General features: G+C 35.5%; 1 protein-coding gene across 2 annotated transcripts in view; it reads right to left on the reverse strand.

The window, feature by feature from the left end:
* Positions 1–13,083, reverse strand: part of DYNC2H1 (dynein cytoplasmic 2 heavy chain 1) — a 357,806-nt gene that overhangs the window by 278,929 nt on the left and 65,794 nt on the right. For both annotated transcript variants that reach the window (XM_059930504.1, XM_059930505.1), the window contains exons 37-39: positions 4,608–4,807; positions 3,454–3,718; positions 1,937–2,144 (exon numbers count right to left, since the gene is read on the reverse strand). In XM_059930504.1, the coding sequence (XP_059786487.1) occupies positions 1,937–2,144; positions 3,454–3,718; positions 4,608–4,807 (673 nt within the window). The remainder of the gene's footprint in view (positions 1–1,936; positions 2,145–3,453; positions 3,719–4,607; positions 4,808–13,083) is intronic.

Here is a 13,083-nt window from a genome sequence, read left to right on the forward strand (position 1 = left end):
ATTTCTCCTCCCACATTTCTATCCAGTTTAATAAGCAAAAGAAAAAATGAAAAGATCAAAGGTAAATATTTAAATTACATTTGATAAGCTCAAAACAGACAAAGCAAAGATGCTAAACTCCTTCAGAATAAAGACTTTGTTGTCATAGTATCTCCTCAGTGTCCACAGCAACTACATGTCTTGGTTTGTCTAAGACAATCTTGATTTACATCAGTTACCCCAGCATAATTAATAGCATTCTCTTTCATTATTAAAAGGTCCTCATTTGGCCTACTGCATAGCAAGTGCAAATATCTGCTGAAGAAATGAATAAAACCTAAAACTAAGGTACAACCTAATCAAAAAGCAACTAAAACTAAGTAATATGTTTTTGTATTTTACATGAAACCATATATATTCATTATGCCTCTCACAAACAATATCTGGTTCAACAACAATGTTCAAATCCTCTACAGCAATATGGGGCTATACAGGCATATTGCTCTACAATATGGCATTCTACTTACCCCTTATTTCATTTATATTCTAGCTTATATTATAATTGCTGTTATATTTATCTTATCTCCTTTGTGAACGTATGCTCCATAAAGACAAGCTCTTCATAAATATAAGCCCTTCATAACTGTTAGCTTTACTCCTTTCTTGCTGTCTCTCCTAAAATGCCTAACTTAACATCATATAGTTAATGGGTATTCAATAAATATTTTAGAATTTAGTGATAAACTTCCCTTTTTAAAATGACAGCATCTTATTTACGAAATGAAGAGGCTCATCTTTTTATTTTTTAATTTTTTTTAATTTTATTTATTTATTTATTTTTATTTATGGCTGTATTGGGTCTTCGTTGCTGTGCAAGGGCTTTCTCCAGTTGCGACAAGCGGGGTCCACTCTTCATCACAGTGCGTGGGCCTCTCACTATCGCGGCCTCTCTTTTTGCGGAGCACAGGCTCCAGACGCGCAGGCTCAGTAATTGTGGCTCACGGGCCTAGTTGCTCTGCGGCATGTGGGATCTTCCCAGACCAGGGCTCGAACCCGTATCCCCTGCATTGGCAGGCAGATTCTCAACCACTGCGCCACCAGGGAAGCCTAAACTTCCCTTTCATCCTGTTTTTCTCACAAGATTATAAGAATACATTGAATAAATAAGATAAATTGTGTGAGATACTGCTACAAAAACTATAAACCCAATGCTGTATTATTTTTTAAATTATTAATACCTCAAAATATTAATTGGGAGTTCATGGCTAGTTTAATATAAATGTTTCCTACAATATTACCAAAGAAGCAAGCAATTAAATAATTTTGGAAACAATCTGAATGAACTTGATAACCCTATCATGTGTCATATAACATTGAAAATGGTTTCAAATGATTCTAAAAGAGTAGAGAACTTTATATAGACCGATAAATATCAAATTCTAAAACATAAACTCAAAAGGTAAAAGAAAACTTTCTAATTACTCATTTTGGGAAGAAATTGGCTCAAATATCCATGTTCTAGTATGTGACTACTGTATATGAAATCTAAAATCAGTTTGTTATTCATTTTTGCTCTTCAAACCTCTTCCAAATACACTGAAGAAAGAAAATATTAAGTAAAGAGGTTTCCAATTTGTAAAACTTCTCTGAACTCAATCATAATATTTAAATAAAAGTTATAGAAAAAAGAAGAAAACAAATTAAATACTTGCTGTTTCATTTAAGTAAACAAAAAATAATTATTTAGTAATTGTGATATAACTACACTGCTTAAATAATTCAACTGCAATAAACAGGAACTCTATGAATGAATTAAAACCTAACAAACAAACAAAGTTAATAAGAATGAGGAAAACAAATATTCACACATTACCCATACATCACTTATTTCACTTAGCTGTGAAACCAAAATAATAATTGAAGAATATTCTAATACAGTGTATGCAAATGCTCTCACCTAAGAAAGATCATTCCCATTCTAGATATTGTGGCTGGTGAGGCACAACTTAAATCATGAGTTTCAAATACAAAGTTAACATTTGGGCCAAACTGAATCCTTTCTCCACTGGGCATAGTGAGTAGTCGATTATCATCCAGAACAGAATTCAGAGATTCTATCCATTCAGGGTCAATATCACCATCACAGATTATCCATGAGCTGACATCTATTTTCAAACAAAAAAAGTAGAGATAAAAATAAATGCAATGATAATAATTCAAAATAAAGAATAAAATAATTATCACTTATTCTTTAGAAGTAATTTCCATATTATTTTATACTGCTGAAGCCGAATATAAAGAACAAAAAGTTGAACAAGTTGAAATTTTTCATGTGAATTTCCACAGTACAAATGTGTGGAGAACCCATGGGCAATCCTGGCTCAGCTGGTCAGAGACCCAGTTATATACTCTGTAATAAAGCTCTATTTATCTATGAACATACAGAACTGGAATCTCAGTAAAAGAAAACATGGTTTGCAAGACCTAGGTATTTCTATTTCCACAAGCTTGTGAGATATTCCTTAGACTTTTGTCTTCTACCATGTCATTAGAATGTATGAATGCTTGCTATGTAATAGCACTTTTAGAAAATATGAGAAACCTACTCTTTAGTGTCCTACATGAGAAATAAAAAATACACCACTGTCAAGTTTCTTTGATATATAAAAAGGTGACTTCAAAGGGGAGAAGCAGTGAACAAGCTGTATACACAAGTCTTTCCAAAACAAACTGTTTTTAATATATATTTCCTAAGACGAAAGTGGTTTCAAGTTGTTCTTGGACCTCTGAAACAATTCAAAGAAGAAAATATCACCCATAAAAGTGTGAGAAACAAGCACAGGTATATCTGGTTTTTATTTAGTGTGATAATATCAACTACATTGAAAATGAAGACACTATACACTGAAAATCCCTTCCAATGTCTTAAGACATTCTAAACCTTTCATTCACTGGCTTAGAAAAACAACTATTAATTAAATTATGATCTAACAAAAAGTAGGGAGTCTGACCAAGAATTCTGTTAAACACCAAGCCAAAAAATTTAGACCAGAAAGTCTACTATTTTATGACTCAAATTTTCAAAATTATTGAAAGCACTGTATTCAAACTGATAAGTTCAGACACACATACCAATTTTAATCCCAAATAAAAGCTTGTTATCTTGCTTATTTATGAGGTATTATAACATCAATTCAGCAATCAAAGATATTATGTTTATTCAGTAAATTAATCTAGCTGTAAACTACGATTCACCCAGATTACTCTGAGTTTCTATTATAATAAAAGTTGCTATGGACTAACAGGTAAAAATGATAGCATGTCTTCACCCCTCCAAAGTAAAATATCAAAGTAGATCACTATACGGCAGTTTATGGTCATGTATAAGACTTGAAAAGGATAGCATTATAGACAACCTCTATCATCCTCTAAAAATTATTAAATAAATCAATGAATCACACAATAGAGACCAACCTTGAGGTTCTCGAACTACTTGGCGAGCACTATTTGTCAAAACACCATCAGACCATTCCCTTGTATCCATGTCAATATGGCCTAATAATTGATGTCTAGGCATAGCTTTGGGATTCATGGTATATTGTTTTACCACTTTGCCAATTTTACAAAGTGCTGCCCTTAACATTCTCCAAAGAGTTGATTTTCCAGCACCACTTGGACCAACAATAACAACTCCCATCCTCTGGCATAACTGTTCATACAATTCTAAAGCCTTCTTGATCTAGTAGAAAAGAAACATGTTTATATATGATTTATAGTGTACAATCATACACAGTTCTACTCTCGTTCAATAATAGTTGTTCTATTTCAAACATATAAATTAAGCCTTTTATTTCTTCAGTGGAAGATACAGCCTTAAATAAAAGAATTAATAAATCTGAATATATTTACAACATGATCTTTAAATTCATATTTCTTTAAAAGAAGAAGTATGCTTTCCAAGTTGACAATATGTTCACTATTGTCTTCACTCACTCATTCATTCAAATAAAATATACTCAATATTTTATTCACTTTGCTAATTCATTCATTCATTTATACCCTGTCTCTCTCCAAAAAAAAAACCTGAGGAGAAAGTATTGATTTTGAACATGTATTTGTGCTACATAAAAAGACCTACTAAAGTGAAGTTCTCCTAAGAAATTGTCAAAGTTAAACTAAATCATACATAATCAACTATCAAAGACACATATGATGGATCTATTATGTGCCAGGCTCCGTAACAGGCACTAGGAATAAAATGGTAAAACAGACATGGATCCCACCTTTCATGGAGACTACTATCTGGTGGGGGAGAATCAAATATTAATATTAAGATTAATCAAACATTAATCAAGTGTGCAATTAGACATTAAATATATATATATATATATATATATATATATATATATATATATATATATATATATATATATATATATAACAAAGGTAAGGAAAACACATAGCAAGGGGACCTAATTTGGACTTGAAAATTAGGGAAGGCTTCCATGACTGAGTAAGATTTAAGTTGAAAGATGAAAGATAAGTTGAAAGATAAAAGATAAAGATAGTTCATAAAGAATTAACTAGGAGAAAGGATCAATATATTATGAAGTATTCTTGACAGTTACCTGATTGGATATGATTTCATAATTGGCCTCCTCAAAGACTTGCTTTAATGCAGCATTAAGTTCATCATATTCTACTTCTTTAAAGTCAATTCCAGGAAACACATCTTTAATCAGTGCATCAAACCGAGTGCAATCAGCAAATGTAAACTTTGACATTGTATTAAGCCTCAGTGCTTGTACCACAATACGACTTTCATTAACTAGAGAAAAAGTTTCATTTTAAAATAATTAGTTATGAATCTAATGACTAAAAAAAGTTTTTACGTGCCTTGATATGCATTATTAGTAATTAAATGATGCACTAGAATTTAGTAACATTTAAAAACATATGCTATCACGTGAATTGGCAAGCTTACTTAACTATCTTTTAACTGCTGAAAAGTATTACTGAGTTTTGGACTATTTTTCATAGAATTTGAATCCCAGGGTACCCAGACTTTAATTAATAATAAAAATCATTAACACATTTCTTTGAATAGTACTTTACCATTCTGATGTAATCCTTATAACAACTGTACAGAGTAAGGAAGTATTTCTATTATTATTCCAATTTTACACATGAGAACATTAAGTCTCTAAGGGTTTAAATGACTTATCTGAGAGAGCTCAGTATTAAGTATTATAGGTGGGATTTAATTCCAGATTTAGGTATCATTCCAAATACACCAGCATATTTGCCTTGCAGAGATTTTTGTCCTAAAACTAAAAACTAACAAACTGAGCAAAAATCTTTGATCAGCGTTGCTCAAAACTGGTTCATAAATCTATTCTTAAACCAAATGTAAATACTAATATTGCCAGGTTCTTATTTTCTCAAGGATATTAGCTACTAATTGATCAGATACCTATATAAAGGCAAGAAACTATTTTTAGTCTGGTATTTCTCTATAATTGTTTAATATTTCTATCTTTAAATATATATAAAGAGGCTTGGCTGCACTAGAGTTTATTTAATGCACTGAAATCATAAATGAGCCATCTTTATTTTTTTTATTTTTTTATTTTTTTGAAGTGTAAAACCTAGGTACTATACGGTTGTCTTTTTTTTTTTTTTCTAAGATTAATGATTGATTGATTGATTGATTGCAATGTTGGGTCTTCGTTTCTGCACTAGGGCTTTCTCTAGTTGCGGCAAGCGGGGGCCACTCCTCATCGCGGTGCACGGGCCTCTCACTATCGTGGCCTCTCTTGTTGCGGAGCACAGGCTCCAGACGCGCAGGCTCAGTAGTTGTGGCTCACGGGCCCAGTTGCTCTGTGGCATGTGGGATCCTCCCACACCAGGGCTCGAACCCGTGTCCCCTGAATTGGCAGGCAGACTCCCAACCACTGCGCCACCAGGGAAGCCCAAGCCATCTTTATTTACTACAGGTATGGCTTATATATTTCATGAAAATCACCAGAGATAGACAACTGAAAAATGGTAATATAAGTACTTCAACAAATACCTTATCTGCCCTGGCATATGCCAACCTAATAAAAAAGCTGTAGTTTCCTTTTTTAAAATGTATATTTTGATCATTTAAAGTCCAAATAGGTAATTTCATGTAGTCTTCTTTCTAACGTTATCTTATTTTCATGGTGATTTAACTTAAATTTTAATAGCAACCTAGAGGCTGAATATTCAGCCTTTCATGAAGGCAAACATCAATGGGTGGGGGTAATAACTTACTTTATATAAATGGGGAGAAAAACTGGTAAAGTATAAAAAAATATGCATGAGTCCATACTGATCTGAATAAATGATTTAATAAATACATCATGGAAAAGAGACAAATCTTCTTTACAGAAGAGTTTCAAATAATATATGCAGATACTTGCCCCCTCTAAGAGGTGGAGCTTAATCTGTGCCTCCCCACTTTCAAGGTGAGCCAGATTTAGTAACTGGCTTCCAAAGAAGAGAGCAGGGAAAGGGGACAATAACAACTTTACAGTAGAGAAACCTGGAAAACATTAACATAAGTAATGAAGGTGAACATCACCAGTGATGTCACATGGTTATTATGTACGCACTAAAATGACTTAAAAAGGGCACTCCACCTCTGCAGTATGTTTTTCCAAATGTTCACAACTCAATCAAATCATGAGTTAAATATCAGAAAAAAAGCCCAGACTGAGGAAGAGTCTACATGATATCTGACTAGGACCCTGTCAGGGTCATGAATACAAAAACAGACTGAGAAACTGTCACAGAGCAGAGGAGACTTAAGGAGACATGGCGACTTAATGCAACATGGCACCCTAGATTCAATCTTGGAACAGAAAGAGGACATTAATGATAAAGCAGGTGAAATCCAAATAAAGTCTGGAGCTTAGTTAATAGTAATATACCAGCCTCAGTTTCCCAGTTTTGACAAATGTAACACAGCAAATAAGAGGGAAACGATGGAAATGCTAACTTTGCAACTTTACTGTAATAAATCTAAAATTATTCTTGTGTTCAAAGGTACTTTTGGGACTTCCCTGGTGGTCTAGTGGGCAAGACTCCACACTCCCCAACACAGGAGGCCTGAGATCGATCCCTGTCGGGGAACTAGATCCCACATGCATGTCGCAACTAAGAGTTCACATGCCACAACTAAGAAGCCCACATGCCACAACTAAGAAGCCTGCATGTCGCAACTAAAGAGCCCGCATGCTGCAACAAAAAGATCCCGCATGGCACAACGAAGATCCCGCGTGCCGCAACTAAGACCCAGAGCAGCTTAAATAATTAATTTAAAAAAAGGTACTTTTTTGTAATCATAAATTATTTCTTTAAAAGGGTAATTTTGGAGCCTGAACCAAGATGGTGGAGTAGAAGGACGTGCTCTCACTCCCTCTAGCAAGAACACCAGAATCACAACTAACTGCTGAACAATCATCAACAGGAAGACACTAGAACTCACCGAAAAAGATACCCCACATCCAAAGACAAAGGAGAAGCCACAGTGAGACGGTAGGAGGGGCACAATCACAATAAAATCAAATCCCATAACTGCTGGGTGGGAGACTCACAGACTGGAGAACACTTATACCACAGAAGTCCACCCACTGGAGTGAAGACTCTGAGCCCCATGTGATGCTTCCGAACCAGGGGGTCCGGCAACGGGAGGAGGAATTCCTAGTGAATCAGACTTTGAAGACTAGCGAGATTTGATTGCATGACTCTGACGGGACTGGGGTAAAACAGAGACTCCACTCTTGGAGGGCACACACAAAGTAGTGTGCACATCGGGACCAAGGGGAAGGAGCAGTGACCACAGGGGAGAGTGAACCAGACCTACCTGCTAGTGTTGGAGGGTCTCCTGCAGAGGCAGTGGGTGGCTGTGGCTCATCGTGAGGACAAGGACACTGGCTGCAAAAGTTCTGGGAAGTACTCCTTGGCATGAGCCCTCCCAGAGTCCTCCATTAGCCCCACCAAAGAGCCTGCAGGTTCCAGTGTTGGGTCGCCTCAGGCCAAGCAACCAACAGGGAGGGAACTCAGCCCCACCCATCAGCAGTCAAGCGGATTAAAGTTTTACTGAGCTCTGCCCACCAGAGCAACAGCCAGCTCTACCCACCACCAGTCCCTCCCATCAGGAAACTTGCACAAGTCTCTTAGATAGACTTATCCACCAGAGGGCAGACAACAGAAGCAAGAAGAACTACAATCCTGCAGCCTGTGGAACAAAAACCACATTCACAGAGAGATAGACAAGATGAAAAGGCAGAGGACTATGTACCAGATGAAGGAACAAGATAAAAACCCAGAAAAACAACTAAATGAAGTGGAGATAGGCAACCTTCCAGAAAAAGAATTCAGAATAATGATAGAGAAGATGATCCAGGACCTCGGAAAAAGAATGGAGGCAAAGATCAAGAAGATGCAAGAAATGTTTAACAAAGACCTAGAAGAATTAAAGAGCAAAAAAACAGAGATGAACAATACAATAACTGAAATGAAAACTACACTAGAAGGAATCAATAGCAGAATAACTGAGGCAGAAGAACAAATAAGTGACCTGGAAGACAGAATGGTGGAATTCACTGCTGCGGAACAGAATAAAGAAAAAAGAATGAAAAGAAATGAAGACAGCCTAAGAGACCTCTGGTAAAACATTAAACACAACAACATTCGCATTATAGGGGTCCCAGAAGGAGAAGAGAGAGAGAAAGGACCCGAGAAAATATATGAAGAGATTATAGTCAAAAACTTCCCTAACATGGGAAAGGAAATAGCTACCTAAGTCCAGGAAGCACAGAGAGTCCCATACAAGATAAACCCAAGGAGAAACACGCCTAGACATAATACTCAAATTGGCAAAAATTAAAGACAAAGAAAACTTATTGAAAGCAGCAAGGGAAAAACGACAGATAACATACAAGGGAACTCCCATAAGGTTAACAGCTGATTTCTCAGCAGAAACACTACAAGCCAGAAGGGAGTGGCATGATATACTTAAAGTGATGAAAGGGAAGAACCCATAACCAATATTACTCTACCCAGCAAGAATCTCATTCATATTTGATGGAGAAATCAAAAGCTTTACAGACAAGCAAAAGCTAAGAGAATTCAGCACCACCAAACCAACTCTACAACAAATGCTAAAGGAACTTCTCTAAGTAGGAAACACAAGAGAAGAAAAGGACCTACATAAACAAACCCAAAACGATTAAGAAAATAGTCATAGGAACATAAATATCGATAATTACCTTAAACGTGAATGGATCAAATGCTCCAACCAAAAGACACAGGCTTGTTGAATGGATACAAAAACAAGACCCATATATATGATGTCTACAAGAGACCCACTTCAGACCTAGGGACACATACAGACTGAAAGTGAGGGGATGGAAAAAGATACTCCATGCAAATGGAAATCAAAAGAAAGCTGGAGTAGCAATACTCATATCAGATAAAATACACTTTAAAATAAAGAATGTTACAAGAGACAAGGAAGGACACTACATAATGATCAAGGGATCAACACAAGAAGATATAACAATTATAAATATATATGCACCCACCATAGGAGCACTCAATACATAAGGCAACTGCTAACAGCTATGAACGAGGAAATTGAAAGTAACACAGTAATAGTGGGGGACTTTAACACCTCACTTACACCAATGGACAGATCATCCAAAGTGAAAATAAATAAGGAAACAGAAGCTTTAAATGACACAATAGACCAGATAGATTTAATTGATATTTATAGGACATTCCATCCTAAAGCAGCAGATTACACTTTCTTCTCAAGTGCGCATGGAACATTCTCCAGTATAGATCACATCTTGGGTCACAAATCAAGCCTCAGTAAATTTAAGAAAATTGAAATCATATCAAGCATCTTTTCTGACCACAACGCTATGAGATTAGAAATGAATTACAGGGAAAAAAATGTAAAAAAACACAAACACATGAGGGGAAACAATACGTCACTAAATAACCAAGAGATCACTGAAGAAAACAAAGAGGAAATCAAAAAATACCTAGAGACAAATGACAATGAAAACACGACGATCCAAAACCTATGGGATACAGTAAAAGCAGTTCTAAGAGGGAACTTTATAGCTATACAAGCGTACCTCAAGAAACAAAAAAAATCTCAAATAAACAATCTAACCTTACACCTAAAGGAACTAGAGAAAGAAGAACAAACAAAACCCAAAGTTAGCAGAAGGAAAGAAATCATAAAGATCAGAGCAGAAATAAATGAAATAGAAACAAAGACAACAATAGCAAAGATCAATAAAACTAAAAGCTGGTTCTTTGAAAAGATAAACAAAATTGATAAACCATTAACCAGACTCATTACGAAAAAGACGGAGAGGACTCAAATCAATAAAATTAAAAATGAAAAAGGAGAAGTTACAACAGACACTGCAGAAATACAAAGCATCCTAAGAGACTACTACAAGCAACTCTATGCCAATAAAATGGACAACCTGGAAGAAATGGACAAATTCTTAGAAAGGTATAACCTTCCAAGACTGAACTAGGAAGAAATAGAAAATATGAACAGACCAATCACAAGTAATGAAATTGAAACTGTAATTAAAAATCTTCCAACAAACAAAAGTCCAGGACCAGATGGCTTCACAGGTGAATTCTATCAAACATTTAGAGAAGAGTTAACACCCATCCTTCTCAAACTCTTCCAAAAAATTGTGAAGGAAGGAACACTCTCAAACTCATTCTATGAGGCCACCATCACCCTGATACCAAAACCAGACAAAGATACTACAAAAAAAGAAAATTACTGACCAATATCACTGATGAACATAGATGCAAAAATCCTCAACAAAATACTAGCAAACAGAATCCAACAACACATTAAAAGGATCATACACCACGATCAAATGGGATTTATCCCAGGGATGCAAGGATTCTTCATTATACGCAAATCAATCAATGTGATACACCATATTAACAAACTGAAGAAGAAAAACCATATGATCATCTCAATAGATGCAGAAAAAGCTTTTCACAAAATTCAACACCCTTTTATGATAAAAACTCTCCAGAAAGTGTGCATAAAGGGAAACTACCTCATCATAATAAAGGCCATATACGACAAACCCACAGCAAACATCATTCTCAATGGTGAAAAACTGAAAGCATTTCCTCTAAGATCAGGAACGAGACAAGGATGTCCACTCTCACCACTATTATTGAATATAATTTGGGAAGTCCTAGTCACGGCAATCAGAGTAGAAAAAGAAATAAAAGGAATACAAATTGGAAAAGAAGAAGTAAAACTGTCACTGTTTGCAGATGACATGATACTATATATAGAGAATCCAAAGATGCCACCAGAAAACTACTAGAGCTAATCAATGAATTTGGTAAAGTTACAGGATACAAAATTAATGCACAGAAATCTCTTGCATTCCTATATACTAATGATGAAAAATCTGAAAGAGAAATTAAGGAAACACTCCCATTTACCATTGCAACAAAAAGAATAAAATACCTAGGAATAAACCTACCTAGGGAGACAAAAGACCTGTATGCAGGAAACTATAAGACACTGATGAAAGAAATTAAAGATAATACCAACAGATGGAGAGATATACCATGTTCTTGGATTGGAAGGATCAATATTCTGAAAATGACTATACTACCCAAAGCAATCTACAGATTTAATGCAATCCCTATCAAATTACCAATGGCATTTTTTACAGAACTAGAACAAAAAATCTTAAAATTTGTATGGAGACACAGAAGACCCCGAATAGCCAAAGCAGTCTTGAGGGAAAAAAGCGGAGCTGGAGGAATCAGACTCCCTGACTTCAGGCTATAATACAAAGCTACAGTAATCAAGACAATATGGTACTGGCCAAAAAACAGAAATACAGATCACTGGAACAAGATAGAAAGCCCAGAGATAAACCCACGCACCTATGGTCAGCTAACCTATGACAAAGGAGGCAAGGATATACAATGGAGAAAAGACAGTCTCTTCAATAAGTTATGCTGGGAAAACTGGACAGCTACATGCAAAAGAATGAAATTAGAACACTCCCTAACACCATACACCAAAAAAACCCTCAAAATGGATTACAGACCTAAATGTAAGACTGGACACTATAAAACTCTTAGAGGAAAACATAGGAAGAACACTCTTTGACATAAATCACAGCAAGATCTTTTTTGATCCACCTCCTAGAGTAATGGAAATAAAAACAAAAATAAACAAATGGGACCTAATGAAACTTAAAAGCTTTTGCACAGCAAAGGAAACCATAAACAAGACCAAAAGACAACCCTCAGAATGGGAGAAAATATTTGCAAACGAATTAACAGACAAAGGATCAATCTCCAAAATATATAAACAGCTCATGCAGCTCAATATTGAAAAAACAAACAACCCAATCCAAAAAATGGGCAGAAGACCTAAATAGACATTTCTCCAAAGAAGACATACAGATGGCCAAGAAGCACATGAAAAGCTGCTCAACATCACTAATTATTAGAGAAATGCAAATCAAAACTACAATGAGGTATCACCTCACACCAGTTAGAATGGGCATCATCAGATAATCTACAAACAACAAACGCTGGAGAGGGTGTGGAGAAAAGGGAACCCTCTTGCACTGTTGGTGGGAATGTAAATTGATACAGCCACTATGGGGAACAGTATGGAGGTTCCTTAAAAAACTAAAAATAGAATTACCATATGATCCAGCAATCCCACTACTGGGCACATATGGAGAAAACCATAATTCAAAAAGACACATGCACCTCAATGTTCATTGCAGCTCTATTTACAATAGCCAGGTCATGAAAGCAACCTAAATGACCAACGACAGATAAATGGATAAAGAAGATGTGGTATATATATACAATGGAATATTACTCAGCCATAAAAAGGAACTAAATTGGGTCATTTGTAGAGATGTGGATGGATATAGAGACTGTCATACAGAGTGAAGTAAGTCAGAAAGAGAAAAGCAAATATCGTATATTAACGCATATATGTGGAACCTAGAAAAATGGTACAGATGAACTGGT

This window comes from Balaenoptera ricei, chromosome 8 (assembly GCF_028023285.1).
Source record: "Balaenoptera ricei isolate mBalRic1 chromosome 8, mBalRic1.hap2, whole genome shotgun sequence".
NCBI classification, from domain to species: domain Eukaryota; kingdom Metazoa; phylum Chordata; class Mammalia; order Artiodactyla; family Balaenopteridae; genus Balaenoptera; species Balaenoptera ricei.